We start from the raw sequence: 27,983 nt of genomic DNA on the forward strand, positions 1-27,983 counted from the left end.
AAGTAACATACTTAGGTAAAAAAGGGGTGTGATTTTTAATTGTAGTAGGGTAGGAAAAGAATTTCAATTTAATTTCTCGACCCAATTTGTAGAAAACAAAGAAATATAAAACCGTTTTCCTAGGACTATAGACCGTTGTTAACTGTTTCAAACACGACCCAGTCCCGTCTTGCCCCACCCTAACACATTTGCTCTACACTAGTGCCCTGTATTAGGTATACAATATAATATGGTTTGTGGAATCAAAGTATAACCTATACGTACTTGTTCCACCCCCATGAACGTCTTCTTCGGCCGATAGCTGCTCTAATACCAAAACTAACAAGTGGCCAAATTGCTTCAACTGTGGTTCCAGCCATAAGGACGAGCAGAGCAAAAACGATAACCAACTTTGAAGTATTCATTTTTCTGTGGAAAAAAGGACAGGATTTTAACCATAAAAAATGTTATAGAAGTTAACACGAAAACTATCGTAAATTAGACGTACGCCAGTAAGTTTCATAACCAATTTTCACACTACCATTCATTTAACTAAAGGCCTATGTTTTTAACACGCGCTGCTAGTTTTTATATCTTTTTAGGATCCGGGGTAGGATGTGACGTCTGGTCAATTGGGCTGGAAATCCTGTGCACGATTCACCGTAGTATATGGATAACTCACTTCTGTTTTGACCATATTTGGTTGTATTTATAAGGAAAAAAAACAACTACGTGTGTTGAACAGGAAAAGCGTAATCCGACCCTCCAAAAACGTAGGCCTACGGCTTTGTGGATTTTTCCGTTTTGTTACTCACTGAAATTGTATTGATATTTTAAAATACATGTTTTTTTTTACTTAACGAAGAAGTGGCAACAAAAGAGACGCACTTGTCCCATGTTTATGCCAAGATCTAAAGTTAGGCAGGATTTAGCTAACAGCAATAAAGGTTGTATATTTATCACCGTTTACTGTTATCTTTTTTGTAATCAGGACAGAATTGCAAAAAGTTTTAAAATACACAAACTCCCCACCAAACACGCACGTGAAATCTGACCACATGCGGCGCTGTTTGAACACCGACACGAGATTGCCGAATCTCGATTCCAAAACCCTTTTTACATTTTGTGGACCTTAGGGTGGAAGTTTCGGTGAGTTTTAATAACAAAACACACAAATTAGGCAATGTTTTAGACAAATTTTAATATCATTACACGGCTCAATACAGAAAAGTCACAAAAAGTTAAAAACTTTGCCGGAAATAATTAGAAAAGCGCAAATTAGGAACAGGCTTGCTTACGTCAAATTTATATCTCCGTTCAATTTCAGCCATGTCTCCACGTCCGATAAACCAGAAGAAGATAGTGAAGAAGAGGGTGAAGAAGTTCATCCGTCACCAGTCTGACCGATATAAGAAACTCGCGGTAACTACAATAAGCCCACTATATAGTAGTTTAACATATTGGCCTATGCTATATAACAGTATTTTTCGCACTAGTCAAAAATCTCCTTATTTTACATATTAGGCTGGTAGAAAGTGTTAAGAGAATGGTAGTTTGGGGTCATTCATAATATAGGGTAAGGATTCTAATACTATATTTTGTTTTAAATATATGTTTTAAGTAATGATTACTTTTGTTTAAAATTTATGCAAAGATGTATTTTACGTAAGTTATATTGTTTAGCCAAACTGGAGGAAACCAAAGGGTATTGACAGCAGAGTAAGACGTCGATTCAAGGGTCAATATCTTATGCCCAGCATTGGATATGGAAGTGAAAAGAAGACAAGACATTGTATGAGAGACCACCATGGATTCCGTAAACTTCTTGTCCACAATGTTAGGGATTTAGAGGTAAATTCGATGTAATACTAGTACCCAAATAAAAGTGTATTCTATGCGGTCTGGGTCCATATGAAAGCACACCATGAGACCTTGGATTTAACCAGAATTGTCCATTATTAGCCTAATGTGTGATAGTGTGGTCAGCCAATTGTATTCTGCATTTTTACTGAGTAATAAATGCTTGTAAACTTAAAACACATTGTAGTTAAAGTAGGCATATTAATAACATAAATTAAATTTTTGCTTTTTTTAATAGGTCCTTATGATGTCCAACCGAAAATTCGCGGCTGAGATTGCACACGCCGTGTCCAGTCGCAAGCGTAAAGTGATTGTACAACGTGCCGGTGAACTAAACATCCATGTTACCAATCCTAATGCAAGGTTGAGAAGCGAAGAGAATGAATAAAAAACAAGCGGTTTCAGACACATTTGTCTTGATTTATTTTGAACTTGCAATGAGTTGAAAAGGTGGTGAATTACACATTGCAAGAATGAAAGAAATGATGTTGAAAGAAAAACGGCTGCCAGTTATGAGCAACCCCTGGGGTTAAATAAAAAGAGCTAGCATTAGATCAGTTTGAAGTAGCTGATGAAAAAGCTCCTTGAATAAATGTTTCGCAGGCACACATGCATTCATAAAAAACTGGCATGCAAAGACAGGTTTCTGAACCACTTTTTTTTGATAAAATTAACTAAGAGTTTGTAAACAAAATTGCACCTACCATACTTTTAAGACTCGGTATTATGTATCGGATTACCTAAAAAAGAATTGAAACAAAAGTTTCCAGCTCTACGAAGTGTTTATAAGTTTCAGGCTTTCAGCAGCGTTATTAAATATAGTTGAGCTAAATTGTACATCCTAGAACTTCTTCAAACTTCCCTTGGCAAACATATCGCAAATCTCGTTGTGCTGCACAAGTTATGTTCTCCATTTGTTGGCATGTCAACAACTTATTGATTGTCATGTTTTCTTCACACGGATCAAGTATTGCGTGTTCGTTTGGCAGAAGAACACCGCTAGCAAGAACTATAAAAAATAACTCTTATACCATATACACAGTATTACCTATGACTGTATAATCTTTAGTTAAAATACTGTTAGGGGTCGTAAACAGCATCAAGGCTAAAATTGACCGCACATAAGTTTAAGCAGGACAACAGCACTAGATAGAACTAAAATATCCAACTCTCATCTCATGGCATACACCTAATATTCCGTATGACTTTACCGTAGACCAAAAGTACAACAAAAGCAATTATACCGAAATGCACTGCAAAAAAAATGTTAGAGTCACCAATAAACTTACAGTCACTTAATAATGAGAACGGAATTCGGATTGTAAAAAAAAAACTTTCTTTTAACCTAAAAAGTTTAGCATAACCAGACTAGACTTAAAATGTGACCTAAAAGTACCAAAAAACTGCCAACACCAATCATGCAAACAAACTTTACACAAAACAACCAACCTTCTAATGTCCTTAGAAACAAGCTAGCAATCCACTGATGATCTTGTGCAGTAACTTCATGGTGATCACTATCAACTTTACTGTTGTTTCCCACCTCACTAGTAAAGTTGACTACTACAAATACAATCCACATTGGTGTATCGGCCCAACCATTACCACGTATCTTCATATCAAGGAATAATCGAATGGTCCCAACTTTTACTGGTGCTTTGTTTATCTGTTATCGTAAAGTAATGAAATTTATTTGAATATTTCCCATTCAAGATTTCGTTGTAAAATGAGCATCCCAATTCCTATATATTAACATTATTTGTATGCAACTGGTTCCATATTCTGTTCAATTTTGTATTTGCTATTACTGGAACATTAGAAACATTAGAAGGTGCTTTGTAACTTACAGTCTGACCATTTTTTTAAAAACTGGTACTAAACTGCAGTTACATAAGTCACTATTTATTTGATTACCTAAATTTGATTGAAAACAGATATCAAACTGTTTTTATTAGACGTGATTTTGGTGGGTCTTTGGGTATACATTGGTGCTAAGATTAACATTTGTATTTGAAAACCAAGCATTTAGTTTACATATTGTACCGTGTACAATAAGTATCCAAACACTGTTTTCAATAATGTGTCAGTCGACAGAATTGTTCTTGATTACTTTTGTGCTCACACATGTTACCAGACAGTTAGGCTGCAATTTTGAAAATCTTAATATTTAGATTTTGTATTTTCTGGAATTAGTATATAAATGTGGTTTTGGAACAGCAGTTGTATGTTTGTACCTTACGGTCAAACCATCTCGTTCGTCGTATCAATGTAAGATTAGAGAGGCAGTTATCAACATTTAAACCATTAGTTGGATTTTCTTCAGCTGTGTCAGTGCACCATGAGAGTGAATATTTCGGAGAAGTAAGCCTGGATTAATAGGCAACACACAATTGTTAAATAATGACCTTTTGTTTCAAGGCCGGAATTTCAAAGCTATTGGCAGTGTCAGTTATTCTACCAAACTTTGTAGTTTTTTTATCGGAAAATGCAAATTCAGGAGATGTTGCAAACTGAATTTGTAAGCTATTAGTTACAAGATTGTCTATTTTTCATTACCCAAACTACTGATTTTTAATTTTTCACACCATTTTTTTAAATTTTACAGCTATATATAGTTTAAAATTCTATAATTACCCTTAGACATTAGACCACAGTACTTTATACGTTTTAAACCTAGAAACTTGTTTATTATCAATTAGTGTTTAGAAGTTTTATAGATTTAAGTAGCTAAAAATGAAATTTGGCAACTATACAAAACCTACTTACCAATATAGGAATGACCATCACATTATTTTTTATAACCTATTAAATTAATCTACTTAGTAGAAGAAAAATAAAAATAAATATATATATTGTTTTTAATTTTGATTGGCAAAAAATATTTTCAAATTAATGTTTTAAAGTTTTAAAATACACAAGCAGCTTGAACCGATTACATTACATCATAAAGAATGTACATACCTCACTTCCACAACAGCATTGAGTAAATTAGAATGTGTGATTTTTATAATTTCATTTTCCTCATCAAGTACAACTGTGTATAATTCTACATCATGCTTAGGGTCGCTCTTAAATGCTTCAATTATAAGATCAGGAAACAACCTCAAAAAGGACTTCGTAACTTTGTTCTAAAAAATATAAATAACTTGTGAATGTGTTGCAAGATGTAGAATTAATTGCAAAACATTTTTGAGTTCTCTGTAATAGAATAATTAATAAACTGAATAGTTCTGTATGCCTTTAATTCACACAATAGGCTACTATTTTTAACGACAGTTGTTATAACATAGGTGTTGATAGACCTTGTGTCAGCTTACCAGTTACTATGTATGTTACTTTGTGAGTGATTATTTTTGGGGCATTTTTTTAATGTATGGCTGGTAATTTGGACAACTCATTAGTGAATAGTGACCCTGGGTTGAAGCATTTGCTGTTAAATATCTTGCCCAAAGACACATATGCTCACAATGATAGATTGATGAGCCTTGAACCCATTACCATGCCGGCATGTCAGACAGTTAAATTCATTTGTTATTATCTTTACTATTACTTACTTTGCACAACACAACATGACCCAGGTGTTGTAAACTGTTAAGCATTAATCGTATATTAGCGCAACCATAACCAACAACACCAATCAATCTCTGGTCCTTGTCAGCTTCATCAATTCGTTCTAACGCTGTCGGAGCTGAATGCTTAACAACTTGACTTGAATTTTCTGGACATGGTTCTGGCGATTTATCTACTTCCTTTTTATTAGGAGAGCTGGTTTGCTGTTCGAGTTTTTTCATTTTTTCTTCCAGCTTCCGCGATTCCAGTATTTCGTTAATCGTCACCTCTAAAATACTGATCAACTGGTCTTGCCTATTCTCTCTGGGTTTTGAGGCAGTATCATCTGAACTTTCTTCTGTTTTACCAGCAACTTTTGATTTTGAACTATCAGCACCAGATTCTTGTGCTTTTGAAATATCTTTAACTTTCTGGGTAGTATCTTTCATATCTTCTTCTATTTTATTTTGAAACACCAAACAATTTGCAAGGTGTTTTAGCATTAATAAAACGGCCTGATTTAAATTAAGAACGCGCAGCCTAAATAATTTATCAACAAGAATTTCCTTGCTTCTCTTCTGTATTACGCTCTCCAACCCAAATGGTGGCCAACTGTCTTCATTTTTTTGCTTCGTAACTGTAACAATATCAAACCCATATCTCTCTTCTCTTCCTAGGCTTTTTATCCCTTGCTTATACACTTCAACCCCTTCTTCAGCATTAGTTTTTTCAATGTTTTCAGTTTTTTCAAACCCTTCAGCATAACCTCCATCATAGTTGTCCACATACCTCTGACTGTAATCCCCAACACCAGAATTACGACCCCGGTTAGGAATTTTACTTTTTCTCAATTGATTGCTCTCCATACCAGAAGGTCTTTTTCGATTACTTTGTGCATCGCCAATGCTCCAACTCTGATCCTCTTGCCACTGATCTTCACCATACCCAACACCCCCCCATTCTCTCTCTTCAGGAATTTCAGTGTATTCATTTCTATACTGTGGTGGGTTACGACCATGCATGTATTTTTCTTCATTATCCTGCCATGTAGAATTGTTTCCACCATCTTGATAACTCTTCCACCTTCCATGTCCTCCAACATCACTCTTTTTAAGATCTCCTCTCCCTCTCTGTAACATCCCTCTTCCTCTTTCAGTAATCCCAGCTCTTCCTCTTTTAATCATTGAACCTCTTGGTAAGGGGAGTAAACCTCTTCCTCCACCCATCATCACACCTCTCCCTCTTTTAACAACACCTCTACCCCTTTCCACAAAGGAAGTTTTTTTCATTGGTGAAATTCCACCCCTATTCAAAAGCCCTCTTTGTTGTATATTTTGTCCTCTTGCTACAAACCCTCCTCTGCTTTTATCAGCATTTTCTCCACGCTGTGGTCCAAAAATTGGAAACAAACCTCTGCGTAATTTACCCCGCCCTTCCTTTTTAACGAAACCACCTCTTCCCTCGATGCCACGTCCTCTTTTACTCGAATCAAGAAATCCTCTGCCGCCTCTTGCTCCATGTCCTCTTTTAATCAATCCTCTCTCTCCAGGTCCACCTCTTCCTCTATGAAGGTGCTCCCCTCTCCCTCTTTTACCACGCCAGCCTCTTTGATTATTGAACCCCATATTATCACCGCTCCAACTTTGCCCCACTCCTCCACCAAATTCATCCCCATAAAATTCCTCCTCCCCTTGCCATTGCTCCGCATACCCTTGCTCGCTTGCATTATTACCATATGCAAAATCTTCTTGTCTACCCCAGTTAGCATCATATGCATTCATATTTCCATTACCTTGCTCCCATTCCCCAGAATACGATTCATCGTCGTAACCATATTCATTATATGTGTTGTCTGTACCACCATATCCAGCACCACCAAATTCTTCATTATTGTTAAAAGAATTATAATCTGCATTGTATTGTGGGTTGTGCTGGTTGCCACGGCGACCACGAAAAGGAGTGAAACTCATTTGTTGTAATTTTCAACCTAATATTCAAGATCTAATAAACATGAGGTTATTAAACGTCAAAATTACCATATTTGTCACTATTTTTACTATTTATATTAAACAAATAACATGCTCTATCCATATGCCTACGTGAAATGGTGTTTTTTTATAAGAATCTGAAACCGAATAGACCTATAAATCGCAATAAAAAGAATGATATTGTCAAGCACAAGAATGATAGAATTCGAAAAAGGCTGGACGACGGAAACAAAAAATTATAAACTAACTTTTGGTAATTTACGTTCTAACTCTCCTAACCGTTCCTGTTTTTTATTTAATATAGACACCCTTCAAAAACAAAACGTAGTAAAACACTTTTATTTACAAGAAACGGGTATTCCCCAAACGATAAACGCAAACCCAAACAGCAAAATTGCGCCACCCATATTCTATATAAATAACTGGCCAAAACTAGGGCATTGACCAGTTTTTAATTGTGGCTTTGTGGTAAATTGAGCTTACAACCATGATGTATGATCTACGGCTATGTGTGGTTGATGTGCGATTACATAACATCAGAGTACGGTCAATGTCTGTGAATATGTTCGGTCAATGTATTTATGTGAATATGTACTGTCATTGTGTGTGAATATGTACGGTCAACGTCTGTGAAAATGTACGGTCAATGTATGCGAATATGTACGGTCATTGTCTGTGAATACACTGAAATACAATGTCCCGCTTCCTTTAAATTCATTAACTCCTTGTTACGTTTTGAATTGTTATTTAACTCGCCACAGGCCTGAGGCTATACCCGCTAACTACCTTATCACCTCGAGGTGTACGAGTGCAGTTTTTTGAAACAGCAACAGAAGCAACAAAGAGCTAATTCGGGTTTATGGAATGGTTTTATTTCGGAGATGGAAGATAAAGACGTCAAGTTTGTGCAGATTTTTAATATGGACTCTGTGCATTTTTGGTATAAGCGTTGTATTTACCAAAGTCCCGTCGATGGTAAAAAATCAAACTCCCTACGGCAAGAGAGTTAGCAGCTACAGTCGTCAAAAGGTTGTAATTTTGTTTACCACAAAAAGATCTGGTTCTACCTTCCTTGGAGAAGTGTTTAACCAAAACCCGGAAGCTTTTTACTTATTTGAACCACTATTCCCGTTTACAAGAACTTGTGATTTGCTTCGCGAAGAACGAATAAACGCTTTGAGACAGTTTACAGAATGTAATTTCAAAAATATAAGTGAAATCTACAAGAATGCGTTCACCGTTCTTGAGCATACAGACAAGTACGCGCAATGCTTGAAAAACAACATTTGTTTCGAGGAACGCCATTTACCGTTACTGGCAAGGTACGAATCGGCCTGCCAGCAGAGTAATTACAGTAATTGTCAGCTTCCTTTGAAGCCAACTATTATAAGCGCAATATGCTCGAAGAGTAAACTTGTAGTGTACAAGATACTTCGTGTATGCGAGCTACAGAATTTAGCTCACTTAATAAAGACGGAAGATTTGGATATACGAATCGTACATCTCGTTCGTGACCCGCGAGCAATTCTTTCTTCAAGAATGAAGGTGATGGTTTTCAAAATATTTAAAATAATAATCGGTTTATGGGGTAAGATGGGACATATTCTCCCACGTCCCATTTGGTAATAAACAAGAAATATTTGAGCTAAAAGTTGTATAATGGTATTACCGTGATTTAAAGGAACCTGTTAATTTTAAAACACAATTAGGAAATATATAGGCGCTAACAGTATCCCATCTTATCTCACAGTGTGCTATAACTATCCCATGTTTATTACACTTCCAAACTTTGCTGCTTTCAGTTAATTGAAGACCAAACAAACAACGAAACTTTAAAGGCAGAAGCAAAAACTCTCTGCAACCGCCTGCGGAAGAATATTCGCTTCTCTAATTCCTATTGGAAAGGTGAGACATGTGTATTGAATATTTCGTAATTACAAGAAACTATTTAAAAGATATTTTGTTAATAACACTTTCGTTTGCCCTATCCCCAATGTTATAGTACTTATCCCAAAGTCCCCGAGTTGGTTTTAGTAATATGCAACACCCCATTTTTGAGTCGATTGTGAGGATACGGTTATATCAATTTTGAAATATTGTTTGCTTACCAAAAAATGGATGGGAAAGTAACCCCTAACCTATGGTACAGTGAAAAAGATTTAAAAACATTCAGGTCAAAATGGCGAGTACATGAGAATACGCCACGAAGATATAACGACAAATCCCATGCAAGTGGTGAGAGAAATATATCGGTTCGTGGACGAACCGGTTCCGCACAGTATACAAGATTGGGTAAATAATTCGATGTCGGCAGAAGAAAACATAAAGGTTTAGATTCTTTATGATCAATAGGAAAAACGAATGTGTATTTTTGTCTAACTCAGTGGTGCCTTGTATAGGTTGACCAAATAATTGTCTGCCATCTTACAAAAAAATAGCCCCATACAAAGTTACATACGTGCTGGTAACTCATATATATGTGGCACGGGGCATGTGAAACAATTATGACGACTCACTTTGCTCCGCCACGTAAGAATAAAACATTCACATTCGTTCATTTTTTTTGTGAAAACATAATTCACCAGATAGCTACGATTTACTTCGATGCGTTCTGTAACATGCCTGCTGTGTTGTGTACAACATATGTATTTAAACTTACCTGTGGTCTTTGAATTCTACGATTTCTTTCAGGAAACAACCATTTCCGAGTTCTCCACTGTTCGTAAACCTAGTGATGTACTTAATAAATGGCGGCGAGCTCTGAACTTCCCAACTGTGCAACTAATTCAAGCAGAATGCTTGGATGTGCTCCAAAATTTAGGATATTTGACGGTAAAGAACGAAAAAGAACAAAACGACGAAACATTACCTTTGTGGTGAAATGGCCAGTTTTGTACCTGCTTAAATTAATCAGAAGTTGTTTTTCTAATTTTTATTACACTGTTGGTTTCATTTTACACGTTTTTGACATTTGTTTTTATTGAACGAATTTGGAGTAAATTGTTTAGCACGTTGTATGTATAAATAAAATTTGAACCATGGGAAACTAGAGGGGACTTTTAGTTTGAAAGTAAAGTATTAAAATAAATTGTTGTCAACGCATCACACAGCATTGATAATAGCCTCGTTGCATTCAATTGCAATCTGGGCTTCAACTTTGCCAGTTTCAGTCGTTGCGCTCGACAATTGAGATTGTGCTTTAGTCAGATTGGCCCTTGCAAGCTGTAAAATAGACATAAAAACTAAAGATAAATAGGAGAGACAAAAATGCAGGAATATGAGGAGATAAATGCATTTAATTTTGTAGGTAATGTTTTTAGGGGTATTTTTTATTAATGTCCAGCCCTACACCACTAATACACCCACAATGGTAGCAGCATCAAGCCTTGAGCCCGGAACCTCTTGGGTAAAGAAAGGTTAGCTAAACACTGTGTTTCGGCATGAAAAACAAGCATATTTATTTAAATAATATCCGCTACTGTTACCACACTCTCACAAAGTAAAACCAAAAAAAGTTAAATCATTTGATCACTTGTGAAAATACAAAAAGGAAAAAGACTGAGTAACAAAACTTACATCTTTGTCCAGTTGTTCGATTGGAACAGCTTCTTCAGCGTTGATTTGAACTGAGGCATCTTCATTGACACAATATGATCCACTGCTCACTGTGGAGACATTGGTGGAAATATGAACATTTTTGTATACAAGAAAACATATGAATCTCATTCTCACATAACATTTTACCAAGCTCTATCAAGTAGAATTGAGAAAATTAAAAAAAAGGTGTTAATAATTTTCATTAACAAAAAGATGCGTTAAAATGTCAATTAGTTTTACCAAAAAATTTCTTGACTGCTCCTTCTGTTTCGTACACGGTAATTACTCCTGGTTGAAGAACACCAAGTGTTGGAACATGGTTGGCAAGGATACCAATGGAGCCGGTGGAGGTCGAAACATCAACTTGTCTCACCGCTGTGCTGGATTCATAATATGCCTGATTGAAAAAGAAAATTCTTATGACAAAGATTATTAAAACATTTTATAACTTTTTTTTACAGCAGGTTATTGGCACGAATTATTTACGCAGGATTAAAATAGACAAAACCTTGAAAAAGACGGATTTGTTTCACATAACTTACCTCTGCAGGGGCAGCGAAGGTGAATAACATCTGGCCGGGTTGAGCTACAGCGGCGGCTGCTTCGGCGTAATTACGATGCTGTGGTTTGAATGCTGCCACGCGAGTGACTGCACGGGCAGTTCTCGAACAGAGTCGAAGTACAACAGAAGACATTGTGTTACTTTGAAGGAATGCTAAACAATTTAAACTTTAATTTGTAACCTAAGTCTCAAAACCAACGTTACAAATGTTCAATGACACCTGACCTAACAATGTTGCTACACGCTACAGTTAGGAGAATAACCTGTCGATGGTCCCACGGTCTCAAGTGTGAAAAGGTAATCGGGGAGCAATTTAAAATACTGCCACCAAAGCACATTCTGTTGACTTTTTATTTGGTCTGTTAATTTAATAAAGTAACTAATATTTTCTAAACAATTTTATCTCAATTTAGATTGTACACATGTACATTCTTGTAGTCTACTTCGCTCTTGAGTTCTGTTGCAAACGATAATACGTCTGGTACACTTGTAATACAATTTATTTTTATTAATTAATAATATTTACACAACAACGAAACGTGTAAAGTAAAGAAAATGTACAGTTCTCATCGACAGCCACATTCCAACGCAACTAATTCCTCCAGCGATTCGGTTCTTAGTTCTCCGTTCCGTAAATGAATGTAATCCATAGCTCTTAGTCGTATTGGAACACAACAAGCTCCTTTAGTGGTGTGCTGATAAAAAAGCATTGGTTTAGATTCTTGCAATAAAATTAACATATGCGATTAAAAACAAACCTAAGTATAACACGTAGCATTTATCTGGGGCATTAGTTTTAAATGTAAATAGTACAAATGTTTGTACCGTTTTTATTCTCATATGTTGGGAGTTATAACACATGTTTTCTATTCTATTACATACACCTTGTAAATTAACACAGTTTTGTGAGTAATTTTAAAATCTACTTGCCGAGTTTATTGCAATTGCATGGTTGGTTTGGCTGATATGAGCAGGAATAGGATGTCTACACAATCCCTCGCATCTTGAAATATCCCAGAAGCGTTTTCCGTTCTCCGGCCAAGTTACATTTAAGTTCTGTGGAGGTGATAGTACAAACATATTATATGAAGAAGATGTATTTTGCCTGGCATGACTAAAAATTTATTTTTCTTTACGTGGCCTTGACTAAATAAAGTAAAAGCGTGTGACTTTTTGAGCGATTGTTTTTTTTCTTTTCTCCTTTTTTTTCTCTACCAGTCTGAAAAACGTGTTGGGCCATTCATTCTAATCTACCAAGAAAAGTGCGCACATTTATGTTACCTGGGTAACGGATTTAGGTACAACAAATGGTTCAAGACTGCAGGTAAGTTTCCTTCTTCTTGGTAATCTGTGTTCGGGTCTATGTACGTGTTGGTGACGGGTTCGAGTACGCGGCCTTATCGCAGCTTTACGTCGATTCCGGACTGGAACACAACAACTCTACTGATAGTCATATAGTTTTTATGTAAGAACTCGTAATACGTACGTTATCATCAAAGATTTTAAGTTTAAAAGTTTGTACTTGTTTTGTTTTACTATAAGCTCAATAAGGTTTTTATAAAAAAAATCATATAATAGCCTAGGGTGGGATCAGATGGGACATGACCTAATAATTCATCAAAACATGATCAGAAACTATGGGACTTAGGTGCTAACGGTATCCCATGTTTCCCCCCAGTAGTACATTAGCTTGTCACTGTTTTACCTGTGGAAGTTGGAGGGAAACTTGCGTGAACTGCTTGCCGCAAACGGGCGGAAGAGCGCAGCCGGTAAGTTTCAGAGTTAATTGGCCTTTGAAAATGCAGCACCAAACCGGCTATGTGTTGCACCACGTCAACTGGTAAAAGAGTTTCTACAAAAAGATTATTTGTGAAGATTTTTTTAACATTTTGTTTTAAAAATCGTCAAAAAATGTTTTTAAACATTTAAAAAAAAATTGTGTTTGTTAAAACCAAAATTATTTTTTAACAATATAAATCGTATTTCTATGGTTAGGATGACACAGTTTGAACCTATTTATCCCTGCGATTGACTACTTTTTACTAATCGATTATATAAGATCTTATAGCGCGACATGCGAGGGATTCTAGCATGTATAGCTCAGAGTAGCTCATTACCCAATATTTTACCACATAAATAATATAGGTCACCTTTTCATTCTATTTTCTAGTCCCATTTGGTATATAAAACACAGACCATTCAAATAATTGTAAAACTGTATTTCCACAACTTCCATAGACAGTTGTTAATTGTTCAAAACACCATCAGAATATTTGGATATTATGTGCTAAAGGAGTCCCGTCCTCCCCACCCTACTATACGTTGAACAACAGCATTATAAATGCTAATAGCCTATCCATATTCACATAGAAACAATAACAAACACACACGATTACCTGTGGTGCCTCCGTATCTTGTTCGTGGAATAATTTGCGAAAATATTAACAAATTTGTTGAATTCCTTTTCGCAAGCCAATTTGTAATATACCGAGTGTCAAGATTGAGCATGAGGAATTTACTCTCTCTGTGTGGGCAGGAGGACTGCAAAGTTAACATTTCAGTTATTCAGCATTGCTACCTATATGGCGGTAAATGATCTGTTAAAAACGCTGTTCTGCTTGTACATACTTTTAAGTATATTTGCATTACTCGTAGTTAAGAGGGCGCCTCGGAAAAAACACTATATCGAGGTGAAACGAGTGTACTTTTTATTGCAGTCTTTATAGTTTGGTGGGGTAAATGAGACACCTTCCGTTCAGTTTTCTCGTCCCATTTGGTAGTAACAAAACAGAGAATTACAAAACCGTATCCTTACGACTCCTTAGACCGTTGTTGATTGCTTAGAAAACGATCAGAATATTTGGGTATTATGTGCTAGAGGAGTCCAGTCTCCCCCTACGTTATTATATAATGGCATTCTATATAGGCCTACTAACATATTATACACTTATATAACGAAAATACCTGATACCCTGCATGCAATGTACGAGTCCGACCTCCCGCTTCTCTCATTGTAACCAGAGTTTTATATTTTCCAAATTTTTCCCGAGTTACCGAAGGTTTCTTCCTTACCACAACCAACTCGGCTGCAACTAAGTTTGCTGGTAAATGCCTAAGACAAATTTCCGTTAATTTTTTTGTCGATGTCGCAATGGCTGAACAAAAAGCTAACAGTTTTTGTAATACGTTTTAACCGTTAAAATCCACAATCTATCCAACATCCGATTATTTGCATTAATTTTCCACATTGCGTATTTTTGGTATAACTCGCAATACTGTGTCATAGTAGAAACGGAGAAGAGGGACGTCTTTGGCACATAATATCCAAATACCCTGATCGTGTTTTAAACAATTACCAACGGTCTATAGAAGTCGTGAGGATACGGTTTTATAATTCTTTGAGTGTTCTTTGTTTACTACCAAATGGGACGAGAAAATCGAATGAAAAGGTGTCCCATTTTCTCCCACCCTACTCTATATATTATATTTATTATACCCACCGTGGTGTGTCATATACAACTATTCTGTAATATTTCCCAACCAAATTCGTTTACCTTGCTGTAGAATGACGTAGCAGCAATTTACCATGCATTGCACCCCAGGTTCTATTCTGTGCTGCAAGCGCCACAATCGACGTGGTTTGCCGTGCGAGAAAGAAATCGGTCCAATAATGGTACATTCTTTTAGAGTGATGATGACACGACCCTGCTCGGTTCAGTAGCAAGTTGCCAAGACTCCCTTCTTTGTTTCGCCAGTTAGTTATAGCTACAAGTACAAAATAATTAATAATAAGTGTTAATTATATTTTATATTTTTATATAAAAATACTGAAAATAAAACGTTAAATCTAAAACATTTTTCATCCAAAAAATTAAATACGTGATAACTCGTAGGCGAGCACGATGTGTATGAAACAGAACAGCCGTGGTATAACTACTGTCGATGTACCGACACGCGATGATATTCAATTTATTCAACATATCTGCAGCATGTGACCCTTATTAATTATACAATACAAACGATATAGAACTGGTACAAACGATACGAAAGATAGTAAAATTAAATGTGATAACATAATATATATAACATAAATCTACCTGAAACGTAACTGAACAAGTTCGCTTGCGGATCCACTTCGTTTTGGTCGCGTTGGTCAGCTTGATTTAAAGTACAAATATGTAAAGTGTTTAAAGACATGTATATGCTAATATAAATACCTGCCGTTGATTCAATAGCACTTAGTTCCTGCAGGTAACGGATACATTGTCTTGATTTTAAAGAGCTTGATAATGTACGATTTTCTCGCGTGCTGAAATACAAAAATTATATAAAAAACCAACAGTGCGTATTTTAGATCTTCTATGTCTTTTAAGTTAACTAGCAGCAGTGATTTTTATCGTTACAAAAACGGTACCAGATGTAGGCTAAATGTACTTATATATTTACCTATTGAAACAAAGAGTAGGGGGGAGATGAAACATACTGTATTCTTATTTTCTCGTCCCATTTAGTAGTAAACAAAGAATATTTACAGAATGATATAACCGTAGCCCGCAACTCAACAAATTATTGTTAACTAATTAACATACAACCAGAAAAGCTGGTATATATTCTTACGATATCCCATCTTACCCCACAGTAGCCCACTGCCCATATTACTTACACGTTACTTTTATCTAAACATCTCTTTAACAGAAGTTCTTCTCTCCTGGATAAGCTTTGACATTTGGTTGAACCAATTAAACAAAATACACATAAAGCGAGACAAATAATTAAAAAACGCAAATATGCCATTCTGTATGACACTGAAACTTATTCAACTTTGATTCTCCAACCTAAAAATTGAATAAAACTTTAAAAATTAACACTCTAAACAAAACAGACAAACTGATACATAGTCTTTTAAAACTCAGGTTTGTATCCAACCCAGACTGGTTTTTCAGCTTACACCACGCCTAAAATAAAGCACTGATTGCCGCAATCCACAAAGCGCTGCGGTTCTGTGCTTTCTTACCATTTAAATTGGCTTATTATTATTTCCTTGTGCTCACCGTTCGGCAGCGGCGAAGTATAGCCATCAACGTCTGCAGAGCTCGAGATTTCCTCCCGAGGCATGATAGCTTTTGCAAAGCGCATTACTGCGTGTAGCATGGGGAAAGACGGGACACCTTTAGCACATAATATCCAAATATCCTGATCGTATTTTCAACAATTAACAACGGTCAATCGGAGTCGTGAGAATACGGTTTTATAATTCCTTGAATGTTCTTTGTTTTCTACCAAAAGGGACAAGAAAATAGACTGCTGAGAAAGTGTCCCATATTCCCCCACCGTACTATACCTAGCATTAGTAACAAGCATTACATCTGCGACCGCTGGATCTTTACAGTGACTTTAAACAAAAATGGAATGTAACAATTTGTTCCTAGCTAATTCATTTCTGTTGCTGCTTATAGAAAACTGACGATTTAACCAAAAATAACAAATTAGCCCGCACGCATAGAAAGATAACAGCAATTCTTTCCTACCTTTTCAGTGTTTGGTATAAACAACAAACAAGTTAGTATTATTTATTTTGGTGATTTTTTAAATGCGTGTGTATTATCGCTAAACAACTACATTACCCTATGACTGCAGTTAGTTATGGAGAGTAAATCTTGAAGAAATATGAACGCAATCGTTTTAGTGATATAGTAGTGTCGGGAGGAAATGGGACACCTTTAGGACATAATATCCAAATATTCTGATCGTTTTTTAAACAATTAGCAACTGTCCATGTGAGTCGTGAGAATAGGTTTTATAATTCTGTGAATATTCTTTGTTTGCTACCAAATGGGACGAGTAAATAGAATGAAAAGGTGTACCATCTTCCCCCAACCTACTATAAATCAAACGAAAAGCCTAATGTAATACAGATTTTGTAATCAATAAAAAATTCTAAAACGAGAATATACTTGTATTAATAGGTACGATGCTTATATAACAAAGCGTTCAGAAGTGCTCAATTAAAAGCTGAAATATTCGGCCAAAATAATTAGCAGATAAATGGCCCTGTACAACAACACTAAAAATCAAGTGTTTATGCTGCTTGCCACACTGTAATGTATTGAGTTCCACTAACGAACTCAAATTTTTCCTCCGATATGAGGCGGAATGGATTGAACTCGGCCTGCATGTTCAATGCTGGCCAACTGCTGGCTATGATTGCTGTACCAGCTTCTATTCCATTAAGAAGATCCTTAATTCTCAGCAACCAAGCTGTGAACATTTAACATGTAATGAGTTTACTTGTTTAGAATTTCACTTCTTTCTTTTACATAGGGTGGGGGAAGATGAGACACCTTTCATTCTATTTTCTCGTCCCATTTGGTAGTAAACAAATAACATTCAAGAAAATATTAAAACCGTATTCTCAAGGCTACCATAGATCGTTGGTGATTGTATAAAACACAAACAGGATATTTGGATACTATGTGCTGAAGGTGTCCCATCTTCCACACCTTACCATATATTACAATCTTTTATTATACAATTCAATGTACATGATTTTTGTCTGTTACGTTTTCATAGCACCAGATCCTTGCAGAAGTTGGTAATATATAGAGTGTGTTATAGAGTGTGAGTATACAGTAGGGTGGAGGAAGACAAGGCACCTTTAGCATATAATATCCAAATATCCTGATCGTGTTTTAAACAATTAACAACGGTCTTTGGGAGTCGTAAGTATGCAATAAAAAGTAAAAAGGTGACCCATCTTCCCCCACCCTACTATTCCATATATACTGCAACAAAACACATCTGGCAATGCCTAAATGCTCCAACAGCATAGACAACTTACCCTCTCCCTTCTGATCTCTGTCCAATATGGTGCATATGATCAGATCAATTCCTCTAAACTCATAAGGCAGCCATGATAGCTGAAACCAATACAATGTTGTTATTGAAAAAGATCGGAGCCTTTATTATCCTTTTTTTATTTTTATTTTTCATGAGTGCCTTTATTTTCCTAAAGTTATCATTCATGATAATGAATTGACCAGATACCTGTGAACTACCATGATCAAATAGTCAGTGTATTAATAATCTTGGAGTTTGATTTAACTCAAATGACTGAAGTGTTGAAAACTTGAATTTTGAATGTAATTTTTTTATCAGTGGCTGATATTTTGGCCATAGTGACCACCGGGTTGGAGCAATTTTTGATAAGTGTCTTGCCCAATGACACATTTGGCTCAATAGTGTACAACATAAAGTAGAATACATACAACATAAACAATAATAGAAACAATATTAAGTAATTTTAGGACTTAAACTACTTTATAGTCACTAAAGATGAGATAATAAATGGTATACCTAACTACAGATACTTCACCACACCTGCTTAAATTGAACTTTTTCGGGAATAGCTTTTTCTGGAACTTTTAGAACTGTTTCGATGGAATTCTTTACAATTTCACAGCTTGAAAAAACATCTACACACAAAAAGATTGCTGAATTCTGGCCTTGTAGGACATATGCTATATGCCAATTGACATATATGTATTGGTAAATTGGAGTTGCATTGATATAAAATCTATAAAATTGCTCAAGTTTAAATTTAATGTGAAGAAACTTAGTCGTTTATGGTAAATCAATTCTTGGATATTTAGAAAAGAAAAACTTTAATGACTTATTTACACCTTTTAGTTTTAAAATCTGTTTTTGAAAATAGCTAATGTATATAGTAAGGTGGGGGAAGATCGAACACTTTTAGCACATTATAACCAAATAATGTGATTGTGTTTTATACAATTACCAAAGGTCTATGAAAGTTGTGAGGGTACGGTTAAAAACTCTTTGAATGTTCTTCGTTTACTACCAAATTGGATAATAAAAAAGAATGAAAAGGTGTTCCGTCTTCCCCCAGCCTACTATAAGGAAACAAACACTTTCAATACCTGAATCCAGAGTAAATTTCCCATTTTCCTTCAGCTGTTGAGCAATGTAGATGCCACATGTAGAAGGGTCACAAGCAACAACCTATGTTTAAATTATCATTATAATAAATAGAAAATATAATTCATTAAGTTGACCATATTTGCGCATACATAATAAAGGAGTACAATGTTTTTTTGGAATGCAAAGGTTTTTACTGCCTTGTTGGAACACAAAGGTTTTTACTAACTCACCTTCTCAAAATATGCACTTAAATCAAATGCGAGTTTCCCTGCTTCACATCCAACCAATAAAACTTGGCTCGTTGGAATTCCTTTTGCAGCCTTTAAGGCAGTTAGGCAAATTTTCTCATTAAATGAAGAATGCTGAGCAAAATGCTTATCCATAGGACAGTAATTCTCCACAGCCATTTCAACCAGTCTGGTTGAATCTTTTTCAGCATAGTATACGTTAGATGAATCCCACTTGACAAGTTTCACTCCACAAGAGGAAACACTCTTTGAAAAGTCTGAGTAAATATGTCAAGAAAATTAACAAAAAAAAAAACTTTTGAATTGTAAGGATTCTATTCTGTATGGGTGAAGCCATTGTCAAGGACCTGGGATTTCCGGCCCCCCCCCCCCCCCCCCCCCCTTAAGCAAAAAATATTTGGTCATTAGTCTAATACTGGCGTTTTTTTATGTTTCCCCCATCATGGATAGGCCTAAAGTGCAATATAATGCTTTAACATCGGAAAAAAGGAACTATAGTTACATTGGAAATACCCTAAACAAGAATTCCACCTAAAACAAAACAAGGATTCAAAAGCATGTTTAAATATGTAATTACTTCTGTAACTACTTAATGTATTAACACAACATCACCCATAAAATTTCGATATCAAGCTTTTTAAAAATATACAAAAAATGTGTGCATCAAATAACCTGGTTCTTTTTTATGGATAATGTAACTACATCTGCAACTACTTAGTGTCTTTTAATTAAGATAACTTTTTTAATTATTTTAGTAAACAAAACTTGCTACAATAAACAAACTGCATTCAAAATATTTACCTGGTTCATTAGGGTTGGTTTTAATTGCCGGTGACTTCACAACCATGACAGGTGTCTTCTTACCATCTAATGTTCGTGCAACACGAAAACCAGCGTGCTGCATAAAATGACGACGAAAACCATATCTTGAAAATCTAGATGCTTCATTACCAGTTGAAATCCAACTACCACCCTGATAAAAAAGATCACCAAATAGCCTTCTTGATTTTTAATAAAATTATATCTAAACCTCAAGTTGTATAAAATATAGACCCCTCTACCTGTTTAAATCCAATTGTCACTCCTTTTTTTAAATAGTATCATTAAACTAAATATAATATCTAGAGCTCATATTGTATAAGAGTGAGGTTCTATTTCAAGGCATGGCGAAGAACCAGAAATTTAGGCCTCAGTTGGTCTAACCCTAATGAAGTGAGCATTTTATAACTACTGTGCTATGTCACTTTTTATTTAGGATAGCGTATGTGCTACTTTAGGCAAAAACTTTTGAAATATTTGTTATGGAAAATGACATACAAAAAAAATAATAATCACCCACAAAGTAACATACGCGGTAACTCATAACTTAGCACGAGGTGTATAAAACAGAACATCCGTTATAACGACTGTCGTTTACCCGTCACTCGAAGATAAATAAGTTACATTCATTTGTTTATTCAACTTGTGTTATACTTTAACACAAGGGCTAACACAAGTTTAAATTAAATGTCTTACCACTATGACACCATGACTTCCATCCAGGCCAGGTGCTGAATAATCATGGTAATATTTATTCAGTGTATATCCAGGAAATCCATTGAAATGATCCTCCACCCATTCCCATACATTACCCAGTGTATCACAGAAGCCAGACTTGGTGGGTGGGTACATGTTAACAGGCTGAAAGTCAAAAGAGATTAATTTTACCAACCTTTCCACAAGTTTTGCTTGTAAAATATGTATATTAAAAATATGGTAGGTTCAAAGCATGCACTGGACTAAAGGATTAGTAAAATAAAAACCACCTACAAGATCCTTTAAAAAATAAACACAAAATAAAAAATAAAAGAAAATTAAATTTGTCTGAAACTAATACTAGTCACTTACTGTGCTGGATCCATAATACATGTTAAAATTGTATTTCTTTTCCGATTTTTTGCTGTAAATTGGATCCAAGGTAATGTCTGAGTCGTTAAAATTTTCCAATTCTCGAATAATAACTTGCTCTGCCTCAGTAATAAGTCTGTAGCCATTACCCTTCCAGCGACAGAAAGCCTGAGCCTCATGAAAATTGACTTCCACAGGCCAGTCGGCTGGCAGCGCAACGACATCAAACATTAAACGCAGCCTGGAAGGAAAATAAATTTTAATATAAAAAAGGAAAATAAATGGAAAATAAAATAAAAAAAGTCGTACAAATAAAAATTAAATTACAAGTTAATTTTTTTCCATCTCCTTTGTAAATAAATTATTATAATTTCTGTTACAGCATTCAAATATATAAATGCTTTAATATTTAACATTTTTCTTGAATATATGACAAAATATTATGTTATACTTGTGTAAATTTGGAAAACTCATTAGTGACCATCGGGTTGGAGCAATTACTGCCAAGATCTTGTCTAACAATTGCAAGACACTTGGAAATCACCATAATTTGTTTAAAATAATCCATTTCAAATCTTACCCATATTTTTCATCGGTATTATGATGATCTCCGTTAGTTGTAGCAGCTGAAACACCAAAGTTACAATGACTATATTCTTTCAATGCAGACCCACAGTTGGATTTGCAGTTCTCATTGCAAACCCAAAACGTTGGATGTCTGTCAGATAGGTTAACTTAAGTATATAGAAACATAACTATAATAAAGTTTATATGTAATAAAGCAGATAAATTGACATAGTTTATTTAAAAACATGGATTTATGAACATTTAAAGGGTGTTTTGTTAATGTTAAAAACAAATTTTAGACATTTTTTGACGGCAAGTCACATTTTTCCCCAAATTTAGGAAATGTTTTGTACGATATTAAAATGACCTATTTAAAATACTTTTCTAGTCGTTACTGTTAAACCATGTGTTAAATTAAAGGCTTGCATAGTTAACCATTGGGGTAATGGGCTAAACAGAGAGAACTAACCATTGGTTTGTTAAGATTTGTGTTCACATAAAGATTTAAAACAAAAAGTGTGTGTGTTTCTTAAAAAGGACATAATCTTACTTCACTTGTGTGTAAGATCTCCACTTCCAACCTTCTTCAGACCAATATTTTTTGGTATTATAACCAGCATCCTGTACAAAACCAAGCATCTCACGGTTCGTGATCATGTATTTAGAAGCTTCAAATGCTGGAATGCTATAATAAACAAAATGTAGATTACAAAGAGTGTATGGCGATTGTGTTTTACCTCTATCACTGGTTTGGAGCAATTGCTGTTAAGTGTCTTACATAAACACTGCAGACCCACTTTAACAGCAGCATTGAATTTCAAACCATAATAACATAAAATGTAGGTTTAAAAAACAGCCATGCTATATGTAATTTAAACAGGCTATTTCATTAAAAAAATACCAGCTCCCTTGGTTACTTTACGCCCCTAATTACTACAAAGCAACTTTAAAAAGCATCCATTCAAACAAACCTTAATTCTAGTCTTCCATATTCATTGTCCCACCCCCAAACTGAGCAATCACCATGCTTGCCAAGAACTATGTCCCGCGATTTTTGAATTATCATTGGGTTGCTTAGGACAGGCTTGTCTAAAAATATAATTTAGTTAAGAAAAGAAACAAAAATCTCACAATAAAGGGGGGGGATATTTTTTGCAAGGATTTATTGTATAAAACTCTTGAATGAAAAAATGTGAATGAATGTATAACTGAATGTCTAAACAAATGAATGTAAATTCAAAATTAAAATTATACAAAACGCACATATAATAAGTGGATAACAAGAAAATCTTACAATGCAAAAGTATATTTCTGAAACTCACAACATTTTTTGCATCTTACAAACAAAACTCTAAACTTCAAATATAATAATTGTAGCCAAACCCAACCAACCCATAGCTAAAGGTCCATACTTCCACCCAACAGGCCTAGACACCATATCTATAGGCATTTGCCGAATTAGGACTGACGATGTCTCAAGGTGGATCCTCTCATGCTCAATGGCAAGCCAGACTGACCAACATGGGCTATCCTCAGTGACTGGGAACGTCAGATCCAAGTTTTGAATGACTGATCGCACAATTTCTCTCACCTATAAAATTAGTTTTTCTTTAAGCGGGGTAAAATGGGACATATTTCATTCAGAGTTTTCGTCCCATTTGGTAGTAACAAAAAATATTTACAGAATTATATATTGGCAGACTTAAGATTCTAAAATACTCTGTACCATCTTACCCCACAGTACTTATTTTATTTTACAAGTCAAATAAAAACACTTAATGTACAAATAATACATTTCATTATGAACACCACTGACTGTACATTAAGATTAAATCATGTTTCGCACTATCTTTTGTTTCAGATATATGTATTTACTTTTACGAATGTAAAATAGGACACCAGTGTAATAATAAGTGTAATAAAGTGTAATAACAATAGGTTACCATGCCATAATAGAACAAATAATTAGCATTTACTTTTTACATGCAAGTAACTAAGCGATGGAAGTTCACTCTTTTGTGCGACATTCTTAAAAACTTACCTTCTTCCTGTACTCTGTAATTTTCTCAATTGGTGGCCATTTATAAGCTCCACCCATCCGGTAGTTTTCCGTGTCATCCCATGACATTTCATCCACACCTGTTTCAAACATTGCTTCAAAGTTTTCATCAACTCTGTCCTAAAAATGAAAAATAGAGTCATATGGGGTAAGATGGGATATTGTTAGTACCTAAATTTCAAATCTCCTGATCGTACTTTTAACAATTAACAACAGTCTTTTGGAGAAGGGGGCTACGATTGTATAATTCCGTAAATGTTCTTAGTTTTCTACCAAATAGAATGAGAAAAAAATAAAAGGGTGTCCCAATCTACCCAATTCTACTATATGTCCCAGAAATGTTGTAACTGCTGTCATACAAGCTATGGTTAAGCTGCTACCATTGTGGGCGTATGTGTCCTTGGGAAAAACACCTAATATTTTTTACCCACAAAGTTACATAACTCGTAAGCGAGCCTTTATGAAACAAAACACCATTGTTATAACAAATGCCCTTGTAATTTATTAATATTGATTTATTCATTATACCGAAATGACATGAGACAGGCTCAAACGCGTCACATGAGTTTTTGTTAAATCACATTCAAGTTTAAGAACTTAATTAAACAAGAGCAAATAATACCCCACCTTTATCAAACCAGCCATTGTTAGCTTATGGATGTAAAGCACGGCCGTGTGGCAGAAATAAAAGACCAGTGGTAAGCGTAGACGATCGGGACACTTGTAAAAACACTCTTCGTCTGAAAAGAAAATCGCAATGTCATCGGGTTTGTTATGTTTATGGGGAACTCCCCTGTGGTTAACTACCAATACGTTTGCTTTGGAGCTTGTAAAATATACGTTGGTAATTATATTTGTACTACAGCTTAAACGCTGCTACCTTTGTTGGCGTATGTGTTCTTGGGCAAGACGTTTAACGCTCCAGCTTAGTGGTCACTTATGGGTTGTTGAATTTATCAGCCACAAAAAACAATAACCCGCAAAGTTACATATTTGGTAACTCGTAAGCTGGCACGGGGTGTATAAAACAGAACATCCGTGTTATAACGACTGTCGTTTCCGGCCATGCGAGGATAAAGCAAGCTTATTTACTCATTCAGGAAGGGTTATCGAAGGTCGGTCGAGCAACGAAGAGATTTGCGGTCTTATAGCAAATTTGTTTCTTGACAAAAGCGATCATTGTGTGTTCTGTGACACAATGATTTTGCAAATTTTGCTGCTGAGCATATTTGCCGGCGAACGATGATAATCTGATGCTCAGCGGGGTAAATCAATTTTATCGATTTTCTGTCTGTAGAGTAGGCTAGATGCAAATAATATATGTCTGTTCACGCAGTCCGTAATGGTCTTATATGCTTGAATGTACCGGCGCAGGTTCAATATTACGAACAAATCAACTCAATACAAATATGTACTAACTAATTTAAAAAAACAAAGCCTTACCTTTGAGAGATGTAAAAAGCCACTCGTCCAAGTCGTACGCGTTTTCAAAATACGCAAGTAAATCCCTGTGATAAAAAAGTTACCACCAATAATCTAAAACAGCAGGGTGAGAGAAGATGGCACACGTTTTCACTCAATTTTCTCGTCTAATGTGGTAATAAACAAAGAACTAAAGACTTACTCTTTGGTGCATTCGTGTAAACTACACGGTACATTAGATCCAGTTGGCAGTTGGCCTGTAAGCACGTTTGGACGCAACATTGTCACGAGCAGTTAATAAGAATTAACTTTTAAAATGCCTATTTGATAAAAGAGCAATGTTATTTGTATTAGAAAGCAGAGAATCAATTATACTAGACTAGATGTAATATTATAACGCTATAGCAATGTTTCTATTCTCCATACACGTAAAACAGAACGTAAACAAACCGGTCCTGAATACGATCGAAATAATAAAAGAGTACGTGACTATGCACTTTAGAATAAAAGGCTACGTGACTTGGCACTTAATCTGCGGCTATTCTCATACCTCAAGTAGTCTGGCAAATTCAGCGTTTTTTTTCTGTCGAAGTCATGTTTCATTTAGTCAGTGCTACTTAACTAAATATGCGACTGCTTGAACATTTCTTTGGCTTTTAAAAGCTGGCTAGCCTTCTTTTCGTAGCGTTGCTGTCGTACGATGGGAAACTTATACTTTCCGGTCCACAAAACCTGAAACGTTTAAGACACCTACTTTTTTTCAACACCATCGCGGAAAAGTTGGCGTAATTTTCCACAGGAACCAACTTAGTTTGCATATTTCAACGCCGGTAACAATTTAAGTGTAAAGTTCATTAATCACTGGCATAGTACTATGCGTAAGATGGGACATATTTTAGCACATAATACCCAAACATCCTAATCATGTTTTAAACAATCAACAACGGTCTATGAAAGTCGTGAGGATAGGATTTTTATATTTATTTGAACGTTGTTGTTTACTACCAAAATGGAATAAAAAAGTGTCTCATCTTTTCCTATCCTACTGTATATTGGGCATGTGACTTGATTAATTGGTTACTGTACCAACATGCACTATGAAACCGTGCATGTCAAAATGTAATGAATTACTTTCTACGTACAAATTCATTAAATGCGACTTAACATCGTTATTCTTATCACAGCCATAGAAGGGCTTATCTTTATCGGTTCAACCATTTTAAATGCCCTTAAAACATTTTTATAATTAAACACAACTTTATAATTAAACACAACTAAGCAATAAACCTTGCGCATTACTGTACGCGTACATTCACTCTTGCACATTGCTCTAAGCTGGCGTTGTTCTTAGAACAGCATCGCAATTGAACCGTAATGTATACAACTCTGTTTAAAGCGAAAGAATGAACAAACGCATTTTGGCTGCAGGCGTGGTTTTAGGTGCCACCTCGTCGATATAAATTAAGATAACATGCCGTACCAAATATCCGGAACGGATGTGTTTATATCTCGAATAGCCTTAACCGTCCATGCGCAGAATGCATGATCCAATGATTTCACAACGAATTAAACGCTCTATAAACAAGGGAAATGACGTTTTCCTTTCTTACTCAAATGTCACAAAATGCAAAACAGTAGGGTGGGGAAAGACGGGATACCTTTTCATTTTATTTTCTCATCTCGTTTGGTAGTAAACAAAACTTTCAAAGAATTATAAAACCGTAACCTTGCCACTCCCATTGACCGTTGTTATTTCTTTAAAACACGATCAGGATATTTGGACATGATGTGCTTAAAGTGTCCCTTCTTCCACCACCCTACTATATCATTCTAATTTCTAACGTGGCTAAATTGTTTCAATATATCATACCACCAACACTAACAACTACAATTGTAAATTTACATTAGATTGTGAGCCGCCGTTCTGCTTCAGTAAATTAACCTCTTTGTTTAACGCTTTGTATTTCCACTGGTTACATAACAGTCTGCTCAACATTGAGCCATTGCCTTTTACTATCGGTAGCAGAACCGTCTTTGGTGTTTACAGAATACAAAATCTATTTTTAGACGCTATGCAGATAGTAATCAGCACCGAACTAAAACTGGGCGCAAACAGAACCTCCTACAAAACAAACAGGTAATAAGCTTCCTTTTATCAATGTCAAAGAGCCGAAGCCTCGTTCTGCTACTAACAATAGGGAAACAGGAGAACAATGAAGCAGCATGACACAGCAGATTGGACAAAGTAAACGCGCAGTAGAAGTGGGCGTGCTAGTTCACATACTCCCACACAACGCCCATTTTAGCACATTCTCACGCTTTTTGCT

General features: G+C 35.5%; 6 protein-coding genes across 7 annotated transcripts; 2 read left to right on the top strand and 4 right to left on the bottom strand.

Moving 5' to 3' along the window:
- The first annotated feature begins 1,118 nt into the window (after positions 1–1,118).
- rl32 (protein) lies at positions 1,119–2,242 on the top strand. The gene is given in 4 exon segments (NM_001032508.2): positions 1,119–1,128; positions 1,307–1,401; positions 1,663–1,830; positions 2,078–2,242. Coding segments are annotated over 3 exon segments (411 nt in total). The 5' UTR covers positions 1,119–1,128; positions 1,307–1,308; the 3' UTR covers positions 2,228–2,242.
- A 3-nt stretch (positions 2,243–2,245) lies between these two features.
- LOC100186668 lies at positions 2,246–7,358 on the bottom strand. The gene is made up of 5 exons (XM_009860464.3): positions 5,394–7,358; positions 4,801–4,967; positions 4,074–4,206; positions 3,289–3,505; positions 2,246–2,848 (listed from the first exon to the last, which is right to left on the bottom strand). The coding sequence occupies exons 1-5, from the start codon at positions 7,356–7,358 to the stop codon at positions 2,667–2,669; spliced, it is 2,664 nt and encodes an 887-aa protein (XP_009858766.1). The 3' UTR covers positions 2,246–2,666.
- Positions 7,359–7,693: 335 nt separating this feature from the next.
- LOC100185000 (carbohydrate sulfotransferase 3-like) lies at positions 7,694–10,422 on the top strand. The gene is made up of 4 exons (XM_002130939.5): positions 7,694–8,921; positions 9,179–9,281; positions 9,550–9,704; positions 10,068–10,422. The coding sequence occupies exons 1-4, from the start codon at positions 8,241–8,243 to the stop codon at positions 10,254–10,256; spliced, it is 1,128 nt and encodes a 375-aa protein (XP_002130975.1). The 5' UTR covers positions 7,694–8,240; the 3' UTR covers positions 10,257–10,422.
- LOC101243330 (ATP synthase subunit delta, mitochondrial-like) lies at positions 10,338–11,768 on the bottom strand. Its single transcript, XM_004226020.4, has 4 exons — positions 11,516–11,768; positions 11,214–11,370; positions 10,953–11,041; positions 10,338–10,598 (listed from the first exon to the last, which is right to left on the bottom strand). Exons 1-4 carry the CDS (start codon positions 11,666–11,668, stop codon positions 10,479–10,481), a joined length of 519 nt encoding a protein of 172 aa, XP_004226068.1. The 5' UTR covers positions 11,669–11,768; the 3' UTR covers positions 10,338–10,478.
- A 249-nt stretch (positions 11,769–12,017) lies between these two features.
- Positions 12,018–16,363, bottom strand: tgfbeta-na2 (transforming growth factor beta superfamily signaling ligand). 2 transcript variants are annotated; one of them, XM_018811831.2, is made up of 10 exons: positions 15,982–16,164; positions 15,753–15,844; positions 15,633–15,692; positions 15,090–15,300; positions 14,500–14,647; positions 13,932–14,076; positions 13,241–13,387; positions 12,817–12,959; positions 12,466–12,591; positions 12,018–12,230 (listed from the first exon to the last, which is right to left on the bottom strand). In XM_018811831.2, the coding sequence occupies exons 1-10, from the start codon at positions 16,014–16,016 to the stop codon at positions 12,102–12,104; spliced, it is 1,236 nt and encodes a 411-aa protein (XP_018667376.1). In that variant the 5' UTR covers positions 16,017–16,164; the 3' UTR covers positions 12,018–12,101. The 2 variants fall into 2 exon arrangements, with proteins under 2 accessions (XP_018667376.1, NP_001071837.1); NM_001078369.1 differs by lacking the exon at positions 15,982–16,164 and adding an exon at positions 16,199–16,363 and having other exon boundaries at positions 12,022–12,230.
- Positions 16,364–17,091: 728 nt separating this feature from the next.
- Positions 17,092–26,225, bottom strand: LOC100176451 (ergothioneine biosynthesis protein 1-like). The gene is made up of 17 exons (XM_009860355.3): positions 26,207–26,225; positions 25,859–25,976; positions 25,678–25,742; positions 24,862–24,974; positions 24,217–24,354; positions 23,568–23,766; positions 23,147–23,264; positions 22,726–22,860; positions 22,189–22,326; positions 21,609–21,849; positions 21,237–21,401; positions 20,523–20,694; positions 19,704–19,978; positions 19,473–19,554; positions 18,913–19,007; positions 18,374–18,452; positions 17,092–17,793 (listed from the first exon to the last, which is right to left on the bottom strand). Exons 2-17 carry the CDS (start codon positions 25,936–25,938, stop codon positions 17,615–17,617), a joined length of 2,274 nt encoding a protein of 757 aa, XP_009858657.1. The 5' UTR covers positions 25,939–25,976; positions 26,207–26,225; the 3' UTR covers positions 17,092–17,614.
- Positions 26,226–27,983: the final 1,758 nt, after the last annotated feature.

Source organism: Ciona intestinalis, chromosome 5 (assembly GCF_000224145.3).
Source record: "Ciona intestinalis chromosome 5, KH, whole genome shotgun sequence".
NCBI lineage: Eukaryota > Metazoa > Chordata > Ascidiacea > Phlebobranchia > Cionidae > Ciona > Ciona intestinalis.

Coding starts and splice junctions, on each gene's coding strand:
- LOC101243330 (XM_004226020.4), bottom strand. CDS start 11,668: ATGTCTTCTGTTGTACTTCGACTCTGTTCGAGAACTGCCCGTGCAGTC. Junction 11,042..11,213: donor AGCAGTCAAGAAATTTTTTG/GTAAAACTAATT, acceptor ATGTCTCCACAG/TGAGCAGTGGATCATATTGT. Junction 10,599..10,952: donor TCGAACAACTGGACAAAGAT/GTAAGTTTTGTT, acceptor TCTATTTTACAG/CTTGCAAGGGCCAATCTGAC.
- tgfbeta-na2 (NM_001078369.1), bottom strand. CDS start 16,329: ATGGCATATTTGCGTTTTTTAATTATTTGTCTCGCTTTATGTGTATTT. Junction 14,077..14,499: donor CATTGCATGCAGGGTATCAG/GTATTTTCGTTA, acceptor TTAACTTTGCAG/TCCTCCTGCCCACACAGAGA. Junction 13,388..13,931: donor AAGATACGGAGGCACCACAG/GTAATCGTGTGT, acceptor ATCTTTTTGTAG/AAACTCTTTTACCAGTTGAC.
- LOC100186668 (XM_009860464.3), bottom strand. CDS start 7,358: ATGAGTTTCACTCCTTTTCGTGGTCGCCGTGGCAACCAGCACAACCCA. Junction 3,506..4,073: donor CGAGATGGTTTGACCGTAAG/GTACAAACATAC, acceptor TTACGATAACAG/ATAAACAAAGCACCAGTAAA. Junction 2,849..3,288: donor GTTTCTAAGGACATTAGAAG/GTTGGTTGTTTT, acceptor TATTTTTTATAG/TTCTTGCTAGCGGTGTTCTT.
- LOC100176451 (XM_009860355.3), bottom strand. CDS start 25,938: ATGTTGCGTCCAAACGTGCTTACAGGCCAACTGCCAACTGGATCTAAT. Junction 24,975..25,677: donor GCTTTTTACATCTCTCAAAG/GTAAGGCTTTGT, acceptor TTTTCTTTTCAG/ACGAAGAGTGTTTTTACAAG. Junction 19,979..20,522: donor AACCAACCCTAATGAACCAG/GTAAATATTTTG, acceptor ATATTTACTCAG/ACTTTTCAAAGAGTGTTTCC.
- LOC100185000 (XM_002130939.5), top strand. CDS start 8,241: ATGGTTTTATTTCGGAGATGGAAGATAAAGACGTCAAGTTTGTGCAGA. Junction 8,922..9,178: donor TTCTTTCTTCAAGAATGAAG/GTGATGGTTTTC, acceptor TGCTGCTTTCAG/TTAATTGAAGACCAAACAAA. Junction 9,705..10,067: donor CGGCAGAAGAAAACATAAAG/GTTTAGATTCTT, acceptor GATTTCTTTCAG/GAAACAACCATTTCCGAGTT.